The sequence below is a fragment of the Xiphophorus maculatus genome, unplaced genomic scaffold (genome assembly GCF_002775205.1).
Source record: "Xiphophorus maculatus strain JP 163 A unplaced genomic scaffold, X_maculatus-5.0-male Unplaced_Scaffold_BN236, whole genome shotgun sequence".
In the NCBI taxonomy this organism is placed as follows: Eukaryota; Metazoa; Chordata; class Actinopteri; order Cyprinodontiformes; family Poeciliidae; genus Xiphophorus; species Xiphophorus maculatus.
Window position 1 is genome coordinate 1 of NW_019369827.1, and position 23,255 is coordinate 23,255.

Genomic DNA, 23,255 nt, shown 5'->3' on the forward strand with positions numbered 1-23,255 from the left:
TAATTTCAAAACTCAGTCCTCCTTTACATATATATATATATATATATATATATATATATGTTAATAATGTGCGGTATAAAAATAGTTTAAATGTCAAGACGCAAGATTAAAGAAAAAAGCAATCCTTCAATAAACTCTGGAATCATGTGCATAATAAAGTCACAACTCACCTTTAAATGAATTAATGTATTTTCATCAAATCCCTCTTTATCTTCACCTAAGGAGCAATAATAACTGGCATCATGTTTGGGATTTCTTTTTGCTCTCTGAGACCTTGTTGCTGACATCTCCTGCAAAGATCAGAGTAACGTGCTGTTGAGTAACAACATGACACTGTACACCAGGGGTGTCAAACTCCAGGCATCGAGGGCCAGTGTACTGCAACTTTTAGATGTTCCTCTGGTCCAAAATACCTGAATTATATGACTGAATTAGCTTCTAAGTGCAGTCAAGTTGATGACCTGCTGATAACCACCCCATTTGATCCAGCCGTGTGGCATCACAGACACATCTAAAAGTTGCTGGACACAAGCCCTCAAGAACTTGAGTTTGACACCTCTGCTGTACACAATATGATTTGATGCTATTGTATGAGAAAATGCTGTATTGAAGTACACAGTATTACATAATTGACTTTCTATTGACAAGTTCTCAATACCTTCAAATATTAAAACATTATCTTAATACTAATGATTATTACCTAGATAATTTGTGCCTGTGAAAGAATATCACTCACTGATACACAGAAAATGACCAAATACAGTTTTGTCTAATTCTGGAGTGAGTCACCTTCCCTTTAAACTCTGGTACGCTGACTAAGATGGTTGGTAAGAACTAGCTAAACTGTAGCAAATCAGATGCTTTGGTGTATCCAAACATCAAGTAACCTACAACATTCTTCAGAATTACAATGTTACATATCGTAAGAGAGTCTGTATGAGTCTTACCTCTTCCTCCAAGCAAAAGAAGTTCTATTAGCACTAATTGCTTGCACCTGGTCTTGACGGACTGTACCACGTTGATAGAGGAGGAGGGGTACAACAAAAGGAGAAATCCATTTTGTTTTGGAAGCATACAAGGTTTGATTTTTTTTCAGGAACAAGAAAATTAATTTATTTGAGTAATATTTTGTAACTTTCCTTCAATATTTCAAAGTTAAATAGTTTATCATACATTTTTATTTAATTAGGAGGCAGCAGTCAGATGGTATCTCCCACCAGCAATGTTTCATCATTTAAAAGGAAAGTCACTTCTTTTAATCATTTCTGTTCAATCAATTAATCAAGTTTACTTGTATAGCACATTTCAGCAGCAGTGCAGTTCAGTTTATATCATAAAAACAAAAACTGTTGTCTAATGACAGACACAACACCAGCAGAAAATGGTTGTCTGTTGTACCTGCCTACAGACAAATTAGACTACCTAATCTGCATGTAGGCAGAGTAGCAACATTGAGATAATGACAAAATATCAATTTTTAAAGTTTTGTGCTAACAGTAACATAAGTAATCATATTTTTGGCACTTTAAATATTATTTAAATAAATGCTTTTTATTTTTATATTTGTAATTCTGTATTACTCCATGAATAGTTATCCCTTCTTTCAAATTCAAAAATACTTTATTGATCCTAAAAGGGAAATTAAATTAAAAAAAGCTTGGGTCCTCTACCACAGGCCTTGGAGTCTGAGTGGTCTTCACGGTATATTAGCAGTTCCCAAGGGTGTGCTTCTCTGCATCATGCATTCCAATTTATTTCTAGGTATTTGTTTGAGCCACTCTTCCAGTTTAGGGGTTATCACCCTGAGGGTTTCAGTGACCACAGGCACTACTGTTGCCATCACCTTCCTCACTCTTTTAACCTCCTATCATGTATGGCATGCATTATTAATTCGTCTTCGATATTTGGGCTGATTGGGACCTAATGATTCCAAAAACAAAGAATTATCTTTCTACATGATATGTGGACATCATTTTTTTTTCAGAAAAATATTTATTCATTTTAAATCACCATATTTAGCGCCTTTGTAAATCTCTACAGTTGCTAACTTTTGTAAACTTACACCACAACAATAAACACTGAACATCTTGGGTCTAGCCTGTAATGTGTTATAATCTTCCACCACCACTAAGTCATAAAATAATGACCTAACATGCAGACACCAGACCCCATGTAGAGCAAAATTTAGTATTGTGGACTAGACAGCCCAAAATAAGTAATCCACTTATATGGAAAATGTTTTTCTCAGGCTCCAGGAGGATGGTGCTTTTTATGAGCCTTTGGTATTTCTCTAGTTTTTTCTGTTCCTTCTGATAATTTGGGATAGCTTTATCATTACAACTGCTTTGCTCTGCTGCTCAGTGATCACCATGTCCAGTTGGTTTACTTTTCCCATTTGTCTTTCTGTATCTGGAAGTCCCACACGATCTTAGTTTGTTCATTTTCTACCACCATATGTGGCATTTTCGATTTTATCGAGGTGTGTTCAAGGTTACATTCCCTTCAGATGTTTCTTTACACTATTCCGGGTACTTGGTTGTGGCATTCCATGTATTCTTTTCATGCTACCATCTTACATCCTGGATTTAGATACTAGATTGTCTCAGGGGACTCTGCATACCATGCACCCAAGATCTTGCTTGGTATTATAGAGGGCCGCTATGGCTCTGGTGCTAGGCACCTGCTTATGTGCCACCATGAATACTACCTCTGTGCTGTGTTTCAGTCTAAGTCTTTCTGTCCATTGGTAGTATTGTTTACTCTTTGTTGTAAAACACCCTGTTGTTATGGTTGTGCATCATAACAAATAGCAAAGTATGAAAAATATTTCCAAAAATCAGTCCAAATACACAGTATCCAAAACAAGAAGGAACTGTCCAAACAAAAGCTATTTTTCCCCCAGAAAGACAGGAATGAAAGTTTAAAAGTAAAATTATCAATGAAAGAACAGAACTACTCCAATGTGCTACAACCTGAGCAGCACAATTTTCCATGCATCATCAGCAGCTTTTGTATTCTTATATCAGTGGACTGAATTTCCTCCCTTTTCCATCTTATCATCCCAGCAGGCTATATGATAACTGTGAATGCATAGCTGTTGATTGTCTGGACCTTGTTTCTCTCATTGGACTTGCCTTACTTATTGTAGGTACAGTGGCTTGCATAAGTGTCCATAGCCCTTGAACCTTTCTATTTTGTCACATTACAACCGCAAACATATTTTTACAGAATTCTATGGGAAAGACAAACACAAAGTGGTATACATTTGTGAAGTAGAGACAAAACTATACATGATTCAAAACATTTTTTACAAATGAAAGCTGAAAAGTGCAGTGTGCAAAAGTGTTCAACCCCCTTTCCCTAAGTGCAACCAATTGCCTTCAGAAGTTGCCTGATGACTACTAATGACTAAATAGAGTCCACCTGTGTGTAATCTAATCTTAGTAAAAATTCAACTCCTCTATGACTGCCTCAAAGGTTGGTTAAGAGAATATTTAGGAGCAAACAGCATCATCAAGTCCAAGGAACACATCAGACAGGTCAGGGATAAAGTTGTGGGGAAGCTTAAAGCAGGCTTAGGCTATAAACATGTTTTCCAAGCTTTGAATATCTCACAGAGTACTGTTCCACAAATAATCTGGAAATGGAAAGAGCATGGCACAGCTGTGAACCTACCAAGACAAGGCCATCCACCTAAACTTACAGGCTGAATAAGAAGAGCACTGATCAGAGATGCAACCAAGAGGTCCATGGTGGCTCTGGACCAAATGCAGAGATATCCACACCTCAGATGGGGGAATCTGTTCACAGTACAACTATTAGTCATGCACTGCACAAATGTGGTTTTCTGGAAGAGTGGCAATAAAAAAGCCATTATATAAAGAAAACCATAAGAAGTCCCATTTGCAGTTCGCCAGAAGCCATGTTGCGATACAGCAAAAATGATAAGACAAGACCAAAATTGAACTTTTTGGCAAAAATACAAAGCACTATTTGTGGCGGAGAACGGACACTGTACATCACTCTGAACACACCTTCCCCACTAACAAACATGGTGGTGGCAGCATCATGCTCTGGTGGTGCTTCTTTTCTTCAGGGACAGGAAAGATTGTAAGATGGATTGAGCCAAATACAGGGCAATCTTGGAAGAAAACCTGCTGGAGTCTGCAAAAGACTTTAGGCTGTGGTGGAGGTTCACCTTCCAGCAGGACAATGACCCTAAACATAAAGCCAGATCTATAATGGAATGGTTTAAATCAAAACATATTTATGTGTTAGAATGGCAAAGTCAAAGTCTAGACATAAATTCTGCTTCAAAATGCTTGGTTTTGGGGACGCAGAGCAGACCAGAATCAACAAAATGTTATTAGTGGAGTGCAAAAATAGTTTGGTGAAAAAATGGCTGTCTTATGGTTCATATTTCTTTTAATCCATGCACTTATTTCACACATTTATTAACCATAATGTTTTAAATAAACAATATTTGATCAAAATATATATTAATTTCTGTATATTTTTAGGTGCCACATACATTCCAAGGTTGGACAAAAGGTTGGGTTTGTCATGATTTGGGTGGTGAGGCAGAGGCAGCAGACCCAGGGTAAGGTGAATAAGATGGTTTAATAATGAAAGAAGTCCAGAAATCCAAAAACATACAAAGTCCAGGCAGCACAAAGGAGCGGATGCAGAAGCTCGCAGATAGTGACAACAGGTACTGGACAAACACGACAAAGACCCGACGAGGAACAAAGAACATAGGTGGGGTTAAATACACAGAGGGTAATCAAGGAGACAAGAAACACCTGGGAACAATCAAGGGGAGACAGGACAACACGGAGACTCAGAGAGACAGAAACTAAAAATAAACACAGCTAAGGAAAAGATCCTGACCTTTATAAAATAGTCACTCTTATAGCACAGAGTAATCATATTGCCAACTCATCCCCAGTGTAAATAGCGACACATGAATTAGAAGGACAGTGTAATCATTAGCAGGACCTTCCAGCAGACAACCAATCAGAATAAGACCTTGTGTGAATATTCATGAGGTATTGCTATTACACAAACCTGCCATAGGGGGCACTGTGGTGATACACAGATTATACACAAAATCAGGTTTATGTGTATTAAGCGGACATCTCTTTTTTTTTGCATTTTTGGGGTTTATGGACCAATAGAAACCTTTCTACGTTTTTAGATTTTTGTCAGAATTAGCAGGACACCGCTCCTGTCCTGTTAATTCAAAATGTCCTTCTAGTGTTGTGTGTATTCTGACAAAATGTCCTGCTAAATCACATACACCAACACACACACACACACACACACACACACAAATGTGTGTGATCAGTTACGTACATACTTGATAAGTCATTCAGATCTCACTAAAATCAAGCACACCAAACTACAGACCAATTCATGAAATAATTGATTTGCCTTCATCAATAATGAATACAAATCTGCTTATTTATCAGACATATTTTTGCCAAATTACTAGAACTTTGTTGATGGTCCTTAAGGGAAATACTGCGTTACGGAGGCACTTAACACATGATATGAAAACATCGTTGTTGTTTTTTTTGTTTTGGTTTTATAAACACTGGGTGAACGTCTGCCGAACTTCACCGAGGACCCACCTGCTTTTCTGCAGCGCAGGATGGAGCGGACCTCATGAGCTGTTCTGCGAGAGTTCAGCTTGTCGTGCAGCTCTGGATGTCGGTAGAGTTTAGGAAACCTTTCTTTGATTATTGTCGGCTTTCCTAAGAACGCTGCCCGATACAAGCGAGCTTCCGCTCCTTGTTTGACCAACTCCGCCGTAGAGAGAAACTGAGGGACCGCCATGACGCTCCGACGGGTCCACTCGGAGAATGTTCCTCCTTCTTCTTCTTCTTCTTCTTCTCCTCCTCCTCCTCCTCCTTCTTCTTCTTCTTCTTCTTGGATTTATTGGCGGTTGGCAACAAACTTTTAGTAGCATTACCGCCACTTACTGGTATGGAGTGTGGTTCTTCTTCTTCTTCTTCTTTTTGTTTTTAATGGCGGTTGGCAAGCAACTTAATGGTGTGCATTACCGCCACCTACTGGTATGGAGTGTGGATCAGGACGCAACTTAAAAAAAAAAACACTAAATCCTTTCTATCAGTTTAGTTTTCTTAAGAAATTTTATGAAATAACATAAATAAGGAGTGTGGTTCGTGATGGTCTATCTATTTATATATATATATATGAACTCCTCCTCCTCCTCCTCCTCCTCCTCCTCCTCCTCCTCCTCCTCCTACTACTACTACTACTACTACTAATAATAATAAATGAAATAAATTAAATAAATCCTACCTATACATATAAATATAAATAATTTGTAATGACACTTGTTCTCTGAGCTACTGCTGTAAGTTTCATATCAACAGGACAATAGACAGGGGATGCAAATATTGGCTGGCTCAGAAATTAAAATCATCCTCCTACATTAATAGACTAGACAGTAAAGGATGATATAAAATGTTCTATATAACGGGCTTCTGTTTTGTAATGCTTTAAGCTATTATGGTGTTAAAAGAAAAATCGGGGGAATTTCAAACCATCTGCGGAGAACATTTTCATCAGACACTGAAAAACCTTCGACTCATACAGTGTATCTCAATAAAGGTGTAAAACCGTATTTATTTCAATTAATCTGCAAAATAAAAACCCACCGTTTTAGGGCTTACATGGTTATGAAACGTGATAATGTTACGAATATCTTTAAAAGTTTCGTCTTCGGTCATATTTCAGAAATAATAACGCCTCGAATCAGAAACGAGGTAAAACAAGAAACTTTTTTTCTTCGCCGTTAGGCACTTTTAACAGCAAACCAAACGCGACGTTTCGGTGAGGATCAACCTTCTTCAGGCCGTTTGCTGCTCCAACTGAGGAACTCAGTGCAACAACAACTATTTATAAACAAAAACTCCAAACTTCGAATTTACAAAGTATTTACAGTCAGCCGGGCTCTGATTGGCCCTTAGGATTCATATTGTAACGTCATCTGTATCCATGAGGGAGGATGAGGATGATGATGTCATCATTCTGGGGAGGACAGAGCTGCAGACACACACTCTTCTGTTTCTGAATCTGTTGTGGGTAAAATGTGTTTTTCCTCTAAACCCTCCACTAGAAACAAAAATATAAGATCCTTATTTCAGAAGAACATTGCTACTACACCTTATGTGACCCACTACTGGAGACAGTTTTTGTTTCTGATATCAAATGGTCAACGGTTTGGACTCTGCCCTCCAAATACATCATTAGGAACAAACCTTGTGATGTGTGCTTCAAACTTCTCCACTGGTGCTACCCTGCAAAACAAAACCTGCCCCAGGATATAGACCGTAGCTGCTCTTTCTGTAATTTGGACAATGAGACAATAGTCCACTTATTCTGGAGGTGACCCTTCGCTGTCTCATTCTGGAAAGACGTTGTTTATTATATTCAATCTCATATTCTCAATAGTTTTTCACTTTTATACACAGATGTACTCTTTGGTTTCTACAATGTCTGTCCTGCTAATAACAATCATTTTTATGTAATTAATCTATTGTTAATTCTAGTTAAATTTCATATTCATAAATGCAAATTTTCTGGCACAAAGCCTCTATTTGATCTGTTTTTATCTGAATTACAACACTATGCAGGGTCTATATGGACCTCTACCAATCCCAGGGCTGTGGGGAATCTGGAAGCCCTGAAGTTCGTTGGTTGTATTCCCTGAAGCGATGCCTTGTGTTTGTTTCTGTTTTGGCTCCTTGTGTTATGCTTTCTGTTGTTTTTTTTCCCTTGTATCCCCTGGCACTTTGTTTTTCTCGTTTTCCCCTTTTGTATACATTGTATTAACATTTTGATGCAATAAATAAAAAATAAAAAAACTCCAGTAGCAGCACGGGTCAGCACGACGTTGGATTTCCATATTGGATTTAACATTGCATTTCTTTCATAGCTTTTCTGATACATTGGTTGGACAGTCAAAATGTCGCCATTTAAAACTGATTTTTTTTAACAATATCCCAAATTAAACAAATGCTTATCTTGGCTCTGGATTGGCTAAACACAGTCAGAAAATACAGGAGTTCTTCCACGACACCAGCAACACCAGAAGTATGTGGCAAGGCATAAAGGCGATCACAGATTACAATCCATCCTCCCCCCCAGTGGGTGAAGTTGATGCTGACTTTCTAAATGGACTCAATAACTTTGTTGGGAGGTTCGAGGCACTGAACAGTACTCCGGCAAAGAAAACTGTTCCCCACCAGGAAGAGGAGGCACTCTGCCTGGACACAGCCGATGTGTTGAAGACTCTGAAAAGAGTCAACCCACGGAAGGCCCCAGGCCCCGACAACATACCTGGGCGGGTGTTCAGGGAATGCGCAGGTCAGCTGGCTGGTGTCCTAACAGACATTTTTAACACCTCACTGGACCAAGCCACAGTGCCAGCCTGTCTCAAAACCTCCTCCATCATTCCGGTGCCAAAGAAACCTCAAGTCACCTCTTTCAACGATTACCGGCCTGTGGCACTGACTCCCATCATGATGAAGTGCTTTGAAAGACTGGTAAAAGAACACATCGTCTCCACATTCGACTCGTTCCAGTTTGCCTACCTCCAAAACCGCTCCACTGAGGACGCCATCTCCTCCGCCCTACCTGAGCCTGGCTCACCTGGAGGAGAAGAACACTCATGTGCGGATGTTGTTCCTGGACTTCAGCTCAGCGTTCAACACAATCATCCCACAGCATCTGGCAGGAAAACTGGGACACCTGGGCTTCAGCACCCACCTGCGCAACTGGCTGCTAGACTTCCTCACCGACAGATCTCAGTCAGTCCGGATCGGACAACACACCTCCGATGTCATCGGGGTCAGTGCGACGTGTTCTCATCCGTCTCTTCCTGACCCAGGACCGTCCCACCAGAGCAGCAGGCCGAGGCAGATGAGCTGGCTGCCGCTCTCTCTGAGCTGCAGGCCACCACCGTGCATGAATACCAGGAAGTGGTAGGCGCCGACACGGACACACACGGTCAAAGTTGTGGTGTGTAATTGTGTGTTCAGTTAAAGTCTGACACTGTCGTTTTCCTCTCAGAACGTCAAAAACGAAAACATTGCAGAGTGGAAAACCAAAATAGCAGAGAAGACGCAGAAGCTGGTATGTGATCCGGACTCGTATGTCTAAGCTCGCCGAGTCTCTGCTGTGTCTATAAACGTGTACATGTGTGTCTATTTGTGTTTCAGTCCCAAGTGAAGGTGGACGTCAGTAACCTGAAAGAGGACATCACCAAACTCAAGTCTCAGATCGTGGAGTCTCCAGAGGAACTGAAGAGCCAGAAGGAGAAGATGAAGGAAGCTGTGAAGAAAATCAAGAACTCCATAGTAAGTAGGAAAATGTTTGGTCTGCAGATGTAACTCGATCTTTCCTGCGTTGCGCTGGTTACTAGGATTAAACCGTCTTGGAGGACAGCTCTCTGTTTATTCTAACGAACGACAAACAGAAAACCAAGTGATTGGCCGCCTACACCAAATCCTGCACAAAATAAAAGTATATAACAATCTGAGGTCAACTCTATAAATCTATAAACTGGATGTGTTTGGGTGAAAAATGACCAACTTCTGTAGGACAACATTACAAAAGGTTTGGGCCTAAGAGCTCAAATGACTGGACAAAACCATGATGAAGAAATGAAGAAAAGATAAAGACGGGGAGCGCCTGATCTTAATGTCACATCATAGCAGTTTCTGAAGTGTTTAGTCAAGTATAAGAACAATCTGAGTAACAGAAGACATTTTGTGTAATTAGAATAACATAGAAATACAACCCTGTTACACAATGGAGCCAATATGTTGGGATTTCTCGCACACCCGTTTAATTTTTACAATTTTAAATTTTTTTTCCTTTAAGGCAGAAACAGACGAGTATGTGGTGGAGATGCAGAACAGGGTGCAGAGCGTGGCCCACGCTGAGGCCGAGCTCCAGCAGATGAACAGCCTGCTGCAGGACCTGGAGAGCAGCATGAACAACACCAGGCTGCGTCAGGAAGAGGTACGCTCCGCTCTTACATCCACCTGGGTGTCGGGTTTCAAACCCCTAAGCTTCCATCTTTTTCAGAGACGATCCATCTGACTGAGCTATCGTTCGGTGTTTAGATGTTCGAAGCTAGAAGAGACATGCCTGCAGCCAGAAGACGATTCTACAAAATAAACGCCACACGTTTCCTATTTTCATTTGGAAAAACATTTTTCCATTCACATAAGAGTTATTCAGTCACTTGTGTTGCTCTGCTGGGTGAAACCCCAACAAAACGGTTTGTGGTTGTGGTATGACAAAATATAAACAGAACAGCTGTCAGAGTGGGGAAATGTGACCTAATGTTCACTGTAGAACGCACACAGTAGAAGTTGGTAAAGGGAAAACAATATTTAAAGGTTGTTTTTTTTGTTTCTAATGTTGCATGTTAACAGTACCAGGAGCTGTTGATTCAAAGCTAGAAGATGCAAAAGGAGCTGAAAAGTCTGTGCAGCGAGGAGGTCCAGCTGAAGCGGGCTCTGGGCATGAAGCTGGATAAGGAGTGCAAACAGAACATCCGCAGGCAGAAGAAGAGAGAGACGAAGGAACACCATGTCCAGGAAGTGCTGGGGTACCGACTCAAACGTCTCGACCTGTAGAGTTAACCTGAGCAATGCGTTCGTTTGGCAACCTAACACCAGCTGTTCTCCAGGCAGTGCAACCAAATCCACCAGAAACGCGAGGAGATGGCGGATAAGATCCAAGCGATCATCGGAGAGACCCGTCAGCTGAAGGCCAAGATCAAGAGCCTGAGAGACGTCTGCAGCAAAGAGACGGAGAAGGCCCAGGTACGTTGATGATAGGCCCAGGTACAGCCTCTGACGTTTAAGGGGGAAAGCTTTGCGGGGCTCTAGAGGTAGGTAATTTTAAAGACACACGTGAAAGTGTGACGTCTAAAACAAAGTTTTGACATTAAAGAATTTCTATCAACAGGACTGAAGTAAGGAAGAGAGAACATCCAGAAACATTCAAAGGAAAGAAATCCGAAAGCCTAGAGAACTGTTCAACTAAAGAAGCAACATTAACGTACAGTACTGAAACGAAACAAAATGACAAGCACAAGATCTTGTATTCTTCATTGATGACCCTTCCTTCCACTGCATCATCGTGCACCTCCTTTTCAGCCATGTCCCAAACCTCACAATGACAACATATATAATGGTAATATATACCCTTTATTTACCAAACTTACTTGGGGGGGAACCATATATTTTAGCCACTTGAAAAAATGTGTTCCCCCTCCATGACATGGGACCTTATTATTTTTTCACAAACTCTTTAACTATGTCGATTCCTCTCTTCATCAACAACAAATCCTGTGGATTTGGTGACATTTGATTATTATTTTCCAAAGTTAAAGGAGGAGAACCAAATACTTTAGCCACCTGATATAATCCGTTCCCACTCTATAACATGGGAATAAATTAATTTACCAGCAACTCTTTAACTGTTGCTTTGGAAACATTTGCTCTTCATTTCACAAAGGTAAGAGGCTTTGGGGTTTAAACTATCTTTCCATAGCTACCTTATATTAAAGTCCTGTAAGGATAAATACCAAACATAGTTTTCAAAATGTCACTTATTAACCATTATACAACATACATAAACCAACACACCACAGCAAACTCAGGAACCTAAGGCAAACATGCAAAGTACTGATTTTACTGGTTTTAGTTTTTGCCTAATTGATGATATTGTTTGTTTTTTTGCCCCTGTTTTATTTATTTTTCTGCAGGCTGAGGTTGATGCTGCTGTCCAGCTGCTACTGAAGCTGAAAATGGGCTACAAACAGATGACTGGTCAGGACTACAAAGCAGGACGTCAGTGAACGATGCTGCGCCGAACAACAGAACGGCAGCAGATTTGGCCGGTGAGGACGACACGGTGGATCCATGGACCGTTTCAACCACCAACGCCAAGGGAGCCGATTATGACAAATTAATAGGTGAGAGTCCAGTTAGCTTTAAGTCTGAGGGGAGGGATAATCCACCGTGGCGGATTGATAAACAATGCTTTCTCTTATTTCATTTTATTTTGTATTTTTAGTGAGGTTTGGGAGCAGTAAAATCGACCAGGAGCTGGTGGATAAAGAAGGTTTGTGGACAGAAGCCCCATCACTTCCTACGAAGAGGAGTTTTCTTCTCACACACATGTTTGTTCTTCCAATTAATAACTGACAGATTAATCATATTAATGCAAAACTTTTCACATTATAACTATGAACTTCAGTGTGCTTTATTTTAGTGCATAATTTAGCATAATGTTTTACATCTTTTGGAAATAAAAATGATTTCCGATTGTTTTCAGCTCCCTCACTGCAAAAACACTAAACCTCACCACGTAGTTTTGGTCCAGTTTATTGTGCAAACATCTTAGTACATTTAAGATAAGATACAACTAAATTATGAGTAACTTTTCAGGAAGATATAGGAGCTTGTTTTACGTCAGTGATTCCTTAATATTGATGGAAAAAATACTAGATTATTTCACTTATAACTGGGGAAGAATGTTTTGTTTTAAGTATCATATTCTGTGAATGGAACTAATAATTCTTCAGCAATTTTAAGGAATTATTTACTTAAACAAGCTTCTATATCTTGCTGAAAAGTTTAGTCATTTTTGTCTTATTTTAAGTGTACTAAAATATTTTCACTAGAAACTGGACAAAAAGAAAAAAAAAACTTGGTAAAGTGTTGTCTTCAAAATTCAACTTTACTGATCCCAAAGGGAAATTAAATGTTGTTGTGAGTCATATAGATTTGGTTAATGATAACATTACCCAAACCACGAATTTCAGTAATTACATTCAAACTAATCAAACTCAATTTCTCAGAAAATAATCCTAAATAATAACTAATTAAAATGGATTTTAAACACAGAAATAGTCTAATTATGGTAAGGCTGAACAATATTACAATATCATAAAATAAGTGTCTTATATCTGTATCAATAATGTTTTTGTTAGTTTTTCTGTTTTCAATATTTGGAATACATTCTTGTTTAATCCATAGTTTTCACATCACAATGCTTTTTAATTCCTTTTTTTTATTTCTAAGCAATTATGAGGAATGGAGGTGAAACCAGAAACTGCTGCTGCGCAAGTGACTCAACAGGCTGTTGCTAGGTAACCAAAGAGCGAGAACATTATTTGATTCCACCAACCTTGCTTAGCTAGAGAGAGGTTGAGTTGGCGTCAGCTGGGTCAACAGGCCCGTTTCCCCTTTTTCTGTTTTCGGACACAATGTTTCCTTTTGACCTGTGGTCCTCGCACCCTGCTGTGCCAGTCCATTGTCTCCCAAGTGTGGATTTCAGCCTTGGTGACATATTACCAGCCGAACTGTCTCCAATAGCCATCAGCTAAGCCGAGCAGCGTTCAGCCGTAAAGTTTGTTTTTATTCAAACTTCAGCAGTTTTCTAGTTGTTCTGCTGAGGCAGTGACATCAATGTGTGACATCACGCAAATTGATGTCACAAAGAGCGATGCACACTTTGTGGAGCTAGAGGGCATCACAGAGCTGCACGCTTGAATTCTACGGTCATAACCATTGAAGAAGAGAGACAGAGAGCACGTAGTAGTATCCTAACAAGAGATTGAAAATGAAAGCTTTTCGAGATAAAGAGGCAAATTCTAACACACAAGTAAAGAAAATCATTGAGAAGTTTTTGGATTTGTCCAGAGAAACGGGATCAACAATGAGTCGCAGCAGTAAGACATCATCTTGTGATTCTGGAAAGGAAAAAGTACAACAGACATTAACTAAAGAGACACAGAAGCCCCATGGAATATTGAAAGAAGTTGGCATGATGTCCATTGTAAAACAGTCTCTGATTGAAAGAAATGAGGAGCTGAAGATGCAAGTTCTGAACATAGAACAAGCTGCATTTGAAAAAGACAAGCTTCAAGACAAAGATGAGAAATTAAACAAACTGTTGCACGTAAACAAAACGTTAAAGGAGAACAACACCACCCTGGAGCAGAATACCACTGCCTTGGAGAACAAAAGCACCTCCCTGAAGCAGAGAATCAATGCCCTGGAGAAAGAAAAAAATACGCTGGAGCAGGAAAAAACTGCCCTAGGGCAGAAAAGCACCGCTCTGGAACAGAGAATTAACACCCTGGAGAAAGAAAAAAGTACCCTGGAGAAGGAAAAAACTGCTCTAGGGAATAAAAACACGACTCTGGAACATATAAACCATGCCCTGGAAAGGGAAAGAAATACCCTGGAGATGGAAAACACCATTTTCAACGAGATAAACACCGTCTTGGAGCAGAAAAGAGCCTCCTTGGAGGAGAAAAGCAACTTCTTGGAACAGATAAACACTGCCCTGACGCTGAGAAGCACCTCTCTGGAGCAGAAATGTTCTATCTTGGAGAATATCAACACCACCTTGGAGCAGGAAAACGAGATCCTGGAGCAGAAAAATACTGACTTGAAGAATATGAACATCGACCTGCAGCTTAAACTGGAGCAGCTGAACCAGAAGCCAACTGAACAGAAAATCAGCGAAAACATCAAATCAGTTTCAGATCAGCTACAGAAGCAGCCTATATTCAGACGTGTCATCACTGGCGTCTCCAATACCTTCCTGAAAATGTACCAAACAGGTACTCTCAGGTACTGGGTTGACACTTGGTACTGCTAAATAAAGAAGTGTGATGAGGACTCCAAGCTTCATGCTTGAGTATCTGTGGCAGAAAGACTAGAGGACAACAGAACTGCGGTGTCAGGGGAGCTTGACACTTGGGGACTTATGGTGGAAAAGCTTAACGCTTGAAAGATGTTGACAGGAGAGCTTGAGGCCCGCAGGACTGCGGTGCCATGGGAACTTGAGGCCATCGAACACAGGTCTCCTTCGTCACCAGACAATTCCTTTGTCGCCAGGTCATCAGACCCTTATTTATCTTATGAACTCTAGTTTTGCTTTTATTTTAGTTAGGCGTCAGATGAAGAGCTTGGTCTGCTGACCCCAAGCTCCTCCCGGCCTGCCTCCAGGGCTTCGTAGCGAGTCCTGTTGGTCTCCAGGCTGACCTCCAGGGCTTCGTAGCGAGTCCTGTTGGTCTCCAGGCTGACCTCCAGGGCTTCGTAGCGAGTCCTGTTGGTCTCCAGGCTGACCTCCAGGGCTTCGTATCGAGTCCTGTTGGTCTCCAGGCTGACCTCCAGGGCTTCGTAGCGAGTCTTGTTGGTCTCCTGGCTGACCTCCAGGGCTTCGTAGCGAGTCCTGTTGGTCTCCAGGCTGACCTCCAGGGCTTCGTATCGAGTCCTGTTGGTCTCCAGGCTGACCTCCAGGGCTTCGTACCGAGTCCTGTTGGTCTCCAGGCTGACCTCCAGGGCTTCGTATCGAGTCCTGTTGGTCTCCAGGCTGACCTCCAGGGCTTCGTAGAGGGTCCCATCGGCCTCCAGGTTCGTATTTGGTTTATGTATGTTGTATAATGGTTCATAAATTACATTTTGAAAACTACGTTTGATATTTATCCTTACAGGACTTTAATATAAGGTAGCTATGGAAAGATAGTTTAAATCCCAAAGCCCCTTACCTTTGTGAAATGAAGAGCAAATGTTTCCAAAGCACAGTTAAAGAGTTGCTGGTAAATTAATTTATTACCATGTTATAGAGTGGGAACGGATTATATCAGGTGGCTAAAGTATTTGGTTCTCCTCCTTTAACTTTGGCAAATAATTTCTGGCAGCTGAAATATCGATTCTCTCCTCTCCTTCCCCCATAACTTGGGGAAATAAAGAGCAACTGTTTCCAAATTCTCAAAAAATATTAAGTGTGATAGCATGTAATATACTATAAATTTCCTTAATCCAGTAATCTGTCATATTTTACATTAGAAAAGGATTTACCAGGAAGTCTACACTCTCATCTTTTCAGGAAGTCTTAATGTTTGTGCCCTGCTATCAGCAGCTTCCATCCTCTATCAGCAACGAACAATTATAAATACACACTTCGTGTTGGAAAACTGTGTTTGGTGACTGACTTTTATTTGTCAGACTTAAGTGACAAAAGTTAGAAAAAGAGCGATTCTCTTGGCGATTAAAATAACACCAAACAGCGTAAGAAGACCTCGTTTATTTATTTATTTTACAATTTTGTTATAGCTTCTTTTTAAAACAACAGCTGCCGATTAAACTGAATGTTACAACCTTGACATGATTATATGAGTTGTTTTAGTTGTGTATGAGTTATATGAGTTGTCTTCCATTTCTCGGCCCGAGAAGGAGAAGGATCAGGCCTGGAAAGCTCTGAAGGAGAGAGAAAACATTCTCAAGCTATTAGATGGAGAAAAAGAAGCAATGTTTGGTTTTTCTTCTTTCTTTAACCCACATCTCATCCTGTCCTTACAGACTCAGACAGGAGAAACTGCCCTGTAGTGTAAACATTTATGTGACATAGTTTTAATAGTGTGTAAAATCAGCCATCTGACTCTCAGCCTTGAGTAACGTTTTACTCAAATGATCTGAAAATGATGGTCAGATCATTTTCAGATCATTTTCAGATCTGACCATCTAAAAATGGTCAGATCCGCCTCTCTGGCTGCAATGCGCGCTCCCGACACAGGGGGCGCGGATTTTCACAGGGTAACAGAATTTCGCACAATACCTCGACGGATCGTGCAGTGACGACACTGCGGACATAGAAATGAAGACGTAGATGTGCCTCTAACCCTGAAAGCTTTACGTCAGTATCGCCCCCTTTGCGTCGGGTCCTGTTCGACGCAGCTAAACACCAGCTGACCAAATCCAGCTGCTTCCTGGAGCTTTATTGTAAGAAAATAAAAATTTTATGATTGAAAATTTTGTATTGAAATTTTCTTAATTTCTATGGAAGCCCGTTTCCGTCACTCTGTTAAAAATAAATTATCTCATTATGATATAGTATCTCAAAATAATGAGTTACTATCTCATTATAATGAGACGGTGTTGTAGTGAACCTGGTTGAGACCAGCACGGCCCCCAGTGGGATGGAACTGGTCAGCTCCTATCAGACCAACAGAGTGGGGGACCCCATGGACCTGGTCGCTCTTGCCGAGCAAGTGCAGAAGGTGAGGCATGTTTTGTCAAGTTGTCTAGCTCACAAGAGCGTTTTTCCTCCTGAAGTGACGTGGATGTTTCTCAGGGGGACGACTTTGTCAAAGCCAACGCTTGCAACAAACTGACAGTAATCGCTGACCAGATCAGGTACCTGCAGGAGCAGGCCAAAAAGGTATGACCGTCGATTCACAAAACGGTTGTGTTTATGTTCAGACGGGTCACGTTCACCCGTCGGATGGCGCGTGGCATTGATCGCCGTTTGACGACCGCAGGTTTTAGAAGAAGCAAAGAGAGACGCTGACCTCCACCATGCTGCCTGTAATATTGTGAAAAAGCCAGGCAACATGTACTACTTGTACCAGCGGCCGTCTGGACAGAAATACTTCTCCATCATCTCCCCTAAGGTTGGTTCCATGTTGGCAGCCGAATTTTTATTAGGTTAGCATGAGACTGTTTTTTTTTATACAGAGTCATCTTGTTTTATCTCTATCTGGCTTACCTGTTTTCCAATTTCCTTTGAAGGAGTGGGGACCAAGCTGCCCTCATCCGTTTCTTGGCGCATTCAAGCTTCAGCCTGACATGTCCTGGACTCCTGTGGATGAGGTGGAGAAGAGGGACGCAGAGCTCGCCGTCATGGGCAAACTGCTCAGCCACCAGACAGCCCTACCTCCATACACGGGACCCAACTTCAGAGGTCTAGATGAATAAAGTCCCGTTTAAACTGGACCAAAAATATGATCGCTACATACAGATACATGTCCCACGCAGGGAGAACCACCGTTTTGTCTTAGGCTGCCATAAATGCATAATGGCTTATTTTCAAAGAATGTGTGTTTTTCATTTTCTGGAAAATATCAAACCGGGACTCATGAGTGTGTGTGTGTTTAATTTAAACTGTCTGGAATGTTTTTGCTGTGCTTGTATTTGACCAATCATTAACACAAACCAATGGTTTACATGGGACAGTCATACCTCTACAGCAGTCGGACATCAACACGCTTCGGAGACAGAGAAAAACGTCACAGAATAGAAAAAGTGTCTACATTTTCTTTTCACCATCAACAGGTGCAGTTTCTGGAATTCTGTTCGGAAAGTAAAACTCCTGTAAACTCGTTCCACACAGAGAAATGCATCTCAAGTGTTTACTTTTCTTAATTTAATTTCTGGTGTCAAGTTGACGAAATCCCCAAATGGGAGTTTTTCAAAACATTGAAATGTTGCATCAGGCTAATAAAACCAGATTTTCTTACAGAAACGTTCTGTGCAGCACTCAGTACTTGGTCAGGGCTCCTTTTGGATGAAACACTGCATCAATGCGCCGTGGTGTGGAGGCAGTCAGCCTGTGGTTCTGCTGAGGTGCAACCGCAGCACAACAGAGACCTACATCTGTTAGTTCTGGTTTGTCTTACTTACTCTTCCCAAAAGCCCTGTGGGGACTTGGAGCAAGTCTGACTAGTACAAGAAAAATAATAATAATAAAAACATAGTAATTCATCAATGACAAAAAAAAAATCACTTTTCTGCCAAATGCACAATTCTCTTAAGATAAATAGTTATTTCAAAAGAGCAGAAGAAATCGTATGTTTTTTGAACAATAATAATATTTGTTGTAAATCTGCTGCAAAGAGATGAGCGCCTTTTCTGGTAACCAAGTGCCACGAAGTAAATATCTGATTTACTTTTGTAAAATTTACCAACTGTAGACTCCGTGTGTCTAAGCAGATAAGCTGTATTTCAAAAGAGCTTATGTTTTATAAACAATAATAATATCAAGTAAGAGATGAGGGGTTTTTTTCTGGCAACGAACTGCCACGAAGTATAAATCAGATTTTTACTTTTTGTTGAATGTCTTGTTTTATAATTTATTTATCATCAATGACAAAAAAGAAAATCAAAGAACATTTTCACTTTTCTGCCAAATTCACCGACTGCACAATTCTGGTTAAGTAGTATGTAGTGTGAGTTATAGTATTTCAAAAGAGCAGAAGAAATCTTATGTTGTTTGAACGATAACAGTATTTGTTGTTAATCTGTTGCTAAGAGACTAAGGCGTTTTCTGGTAGCCAATTGCCACAAAGTTAACGTAATTTTTCCTTTTCAAATATAAAAATCAGAAGGCAGTGCATTAGCACAAACATTGCTAATGTAGCTACTGCCCTCATTAGCCGTATCCTTTCCCTAAAATAAGCTGTTTAGCTATTTTGTTTGTTAGCCATGTTTAGCACATGCCACTGCCAGAATGTAGGCTAATATTAGCAGTTTGGCTAATTTAACTTATACGCTAATTTTAACATACTGAGTGGTGTAAGTCCATGTTACTCCACATGCTTGTGACGCTCCACATGCTATCGAGTACATTGTATCTTATTACTTCATGCTAATTTTTAGCAGCAGAACGCTGGGTTCCAACGGATGGGCAAATTTTTCAGGCCCCGTTTAAATTTCTTCAGAGATGTTCTAGTTTCTGTTCTGTTTTAGTTCAGTCTGTTAGTTTTTTTTAACACTTAGATTATTTTTATTCATATTTACTTCTTGTGCTTAGTGTTTTATCTTGGTTAGATTTGAACTCCCAGGTCCCGTTTGTGTTTGCCTGTCCTCGCTCACAGGCACGTGGTTTTGTTTAGCACCATTTGTTTTGAATCACTTGGGGCAAAATTGTAAGTGCAATATTTTTTCTCAACGTGTGACTCAAAAATAAATTGTGTCCACTTGTTCTGGAGAAGCGTGACTGTTGTTCAGTGTTTGTGAAAGACTGGGAAAAATCTCTTCAAAGTTCCGATAAAATTTTCTTTCAGACTTCAACTTCACAGTTACGAGGCATAAATACTTTTGCACCATAAATACCTCCATAAACGTAACCCCGTTTTGTTCACCTTATAGCCACAACTGTTAAACTGCTAGCTTCGTAATTTGAATAATTTGATTGCTAGCCGTTTATAAATGTCATCCTTGTATTGAGTCTGGACCTAAAATGCAACATCTCACTTCCCACACTCCATCTCGAATCGCGTCACCTTTGTGCCTCATTTAAAGTCATGTGACTGAAACCCATGAAACATTTCCATGGTTTGTATTAATACTTGCTTGGCAGGATTTGGATTGTCATCAGTATTGGAACCACTGATTTCCACTTTGTTTAATTCCTCCCAAAAAATATCTTTCAGCGATTGTTTTTGCTTTAGCAGTTTCCTCTTCTTGGTGCAGGCTGAACATTTTTGTGTTGCTGTGTACAGATCGAGAATGCAACCCCAATCTGCTCAGCATCTTCCAGCAGATCACTGCTCCCACAGTTTGGCCCCCGGAAACAGAAAACCAGACGGCCGTGGTGATCATCGGAGCCGAGGAACCTGATCAGACGTCCCCCTACTTACAGTGGTGGGATGCCCAGAGCATCGTGGGGCTGATCATATTCGTTCTGTGCATTCTTTACTCAAGGTAAAAAAATACAAATTTAAACCAATTCATTTCCATGAGAATTTGCCAAGGGGTCATTAATCTTCCTATTAAGGGTAGAAAGCTGTACTTGTCCAGATTGGGGAAAATCAGCTTAACTGTGAAATAAAAAGCATATTGTGTCCTGAGTAAGTCTGGATGAAATCTGACTTCCTGGTTTGTCAATGTAGGAAGTTTAGTTTTGTAAACTTCACTCAGTACAATTTATGAAACTGGGCGGACTGGACAGATCGCCTAAAAACTTTGTGACAAATAATAAGGTGAAGGAAATCTAAATCGAAGTAAAACAAACAAAACATTTGCTATCCAGAAATGATTCATTTTATCCCTTGAAATGTGAAATAAAGAACAGTCTAGAAAATCAAACATCTGTCCAGACTCACTTCTCATTTTCCATACTTACATGAAGATTTTGATTGGCCTGTTTTGGACTCAAATGACTGTAAACATAAAAACATTAGACACAGAGGTTATAGAAACTGATGAAGTTATATATATTATATAGCTGTTTTCTGTCCTGGCCTGTTTAGTTAGGTTAGGCCTGTTGAGGTTACTTTAGGTTGTTTTTTTTTTAAGGAAAACATGAAAATATCTCACCTCTGCAGCAAACAAATTGCTATTAAGAATGTGTATCAATCAATGTTGTTGCTTTTAAACTGTTTCGTAGTTTGTTTTAAACTTTTGCTTTGGTGTGACCAGGTTGTCGTGTGTTGCATATTTCTGCCCAGGTCCCTTTTGAAAATGAGATCCAGCTCTCAATGGGTTAAATAGAGGAAATAAAAAAATAATAATTCCAGTTTCACTGTTATCATAATTTATTGTGTCCACGCACCTTAAGCACCTTATTTGGCCGTGTGGCAGTTTGACGCCAAACAACGCGAACAGTCTACGAGAAAACTGGAACATAATACGTCGTCGTGCCGTTATGTTACAAATAATCGTGGTCATGTGAAATATTTCGTATATATACGATATATACCGATCGTCACCGATATCTCTTGTCCGCAGCATACGCTCCTCCAACACGAATCAGGTGAACAAGTTGACCATGGCCTCCAAGCAGTCGACTGTCCTCATTCAGGGGTCCGGCAGCAGCGGCAGCGACATGTTGGAGGGCCCCAGGGGGCCCCGGCGGGCGGAGGACAACGAGCAAGACATGGTCCAGTACAGCTACTCCTTCTTCCACTTCATGCTCTTCTTAGCTTCCCTCTACATAATGATGACACTCACCAACTGGTACAGGTCAGTGACCCCTGCACTCTTAAACATTTAGCTCGACTTTAAAGTTTTCATTGGGGACAATTTGTTCACCTGTTGTAGAAATGTCTCATTAGAAAACTTATGTCTTTGTGTGTGATTCTCCATTTCACAGCCCAGACGCAGACTACACCATAACAAGCAAGTGGCCAACAGTGTGGGTAAAGGTCTCCTCGAGCTGGTTGTGTTTGGCCCTTTACATTTGGACCCTTGTGGCCCCTATGATTTTCCCCAACCGAGACTTCAGCTGATGCTGTGACGAGGGACAGAATAATTTCTTGTGGAGATGGACCTGGAACGGCGGATCTGTCTGACCAGGATTTGTTTGTAGAGAATTGGCGATCAGGTTAAGTGTGCCAAAAGATGAGCAATCCACGGAAACATCTGTTGTGTCATATACAGCTTGGGGTTCTCCTTATGTACCATTTAAAGGGTGTATCTCTGCACTATGCATTTATTTATTTATATACAGTATATACTGTATATCGTTTGTGTTTTTGACCTTAAAATAAGAAGTACGCTGCTCTTAGGGAAGACAAAACCAGAAATATGACATGTATTTTTGAAGAGCTTTACATACACCTAAGAGAGAATAGAGTCTAACAAGAGAATAATAACCCAGAAGTCAACATGAGAGCCTAGTGGCTTCCTGTAGTCAAGAAGGGGAAGTGGAGAACTACAGCCAGATTAAGTTAGGATTTTTATCAAGATTTGACAGCTAATAATCAGAAGGATAATGTTACTTGGACACGTGGTGATGGGCTACTGCTGCACGTAGGCAACGCCTGATACTTTCACGGCCTTGAGATGTTGCTCAAGGCCGTGGGACTGAGTCTATTCCCTCGCTCCCTTCCTTCCAGACTGCTTTCAAACTAGTTTATGAAATCAGAAACACATGGCAGTTTCTGAGTTCAGAAACATGCAGCTTACAAAATATTCTATCCCAGACATGATAACGAGTCTTATCGGCCGCCTGGTGCATTCCACAGAGCTATCACTCCTAAACTGCCTGAGACTGGCCGCACAGAGCTCTCCCCACCTGTCTTATGACCCTGCACAGAGTTAAAATAGCAGGTTTAATGACCCGAGATTAACACACATCCCATACAATATTTTCAGACTCAAACATGCTCAGTTGGAAGATTAATACTTGAGCACCAACTATAAAGCCTTAAAAATGCAAACATTTTAAAAAGATTTCAAAAAATAAGCATTACTTAGCCTGGTAGGGGCACAAGTAAAGCCTGGTGACCCGCCAGGCTTATAATAGACTGGGGGAAACCCTGTTATGCTCAAGATTTTTCTGATTAGTTTTCATGTTTTTTTATATAGTGATCTACAAACATTTTCAAATGAGTGTATGTGGCCTACACACTTTTAAGAATAGAATAGAAGTACTTTATTCATCCCAGCAGGGAATGTGATCTA

At 40.5% G+C, this 23,255-nt stretch overlaps 2 protein-coding genes and 1 pseudogene across 3 annotated transcripts; all 3 read left to right on the forward strand.

Annotated features, from left to right (window-relative positions):
* Positions 1–7,671: 7,671 nt before the first annotated feature.
* Positions 7,672–10,877, forward strand: LOC111608014 (annotated as a pseudogene).
* A 2,254-nt stretch (positions 10,878–13,131) lies between these two features.
* On the forward strand, positions 13,132–15,104 carry LOC111608017 (kinesin-like protein KIN-14N). 2 transcript variants are annotated; one of them, XM_023330164.1, is made up of 2 exons: positions 13,132–14,927; positions 15,019–15,104. In XM_023330164.1, the coding sequence occupies exon 1, from the start codon at positions 13,678–13,680 to the stop codon at positions 14,722–14,724; it is 1,047 nt and encodes a 348-aa protein (XP_023185932.1). In that variant the 5' UTR covers positions 13,132–13,677; the 3' UTR covers positions 14,725–14,927; positions 15,019–15,104. The 2 variants fall into 2 exon arrangements, with proteins under 2 accessions (XP_023185932.1, XP_023185931.1); XM_023330163.1 differs by having other exon boundaries at positions 15,015–15,087.
* On the forward strand, positions 14,860–18,372 carry LOC111608003 (uncharacterized protein C1orf50 homolog). The gene is made up of 6 exons (XM_023330150.1): positions 14,860–14,927; positions 16,759–16,850; positions 17,001–17,128; positions 17,203–17,289; positions 17,390–17,521; positions 17,640–18,372. The coding sequence occupies exons 1-6, from the start codon at positions 14,860–14,862 to the stop codon at positions 17,823–17,825; spliced, it is 693 nt and encodes a 230-aa protein (XP_023185918.1). The 3' UTR covers positions 17,826–18,372.
* Positions 18,373–23,255: the final 4,883 nt, after the last annotated feature.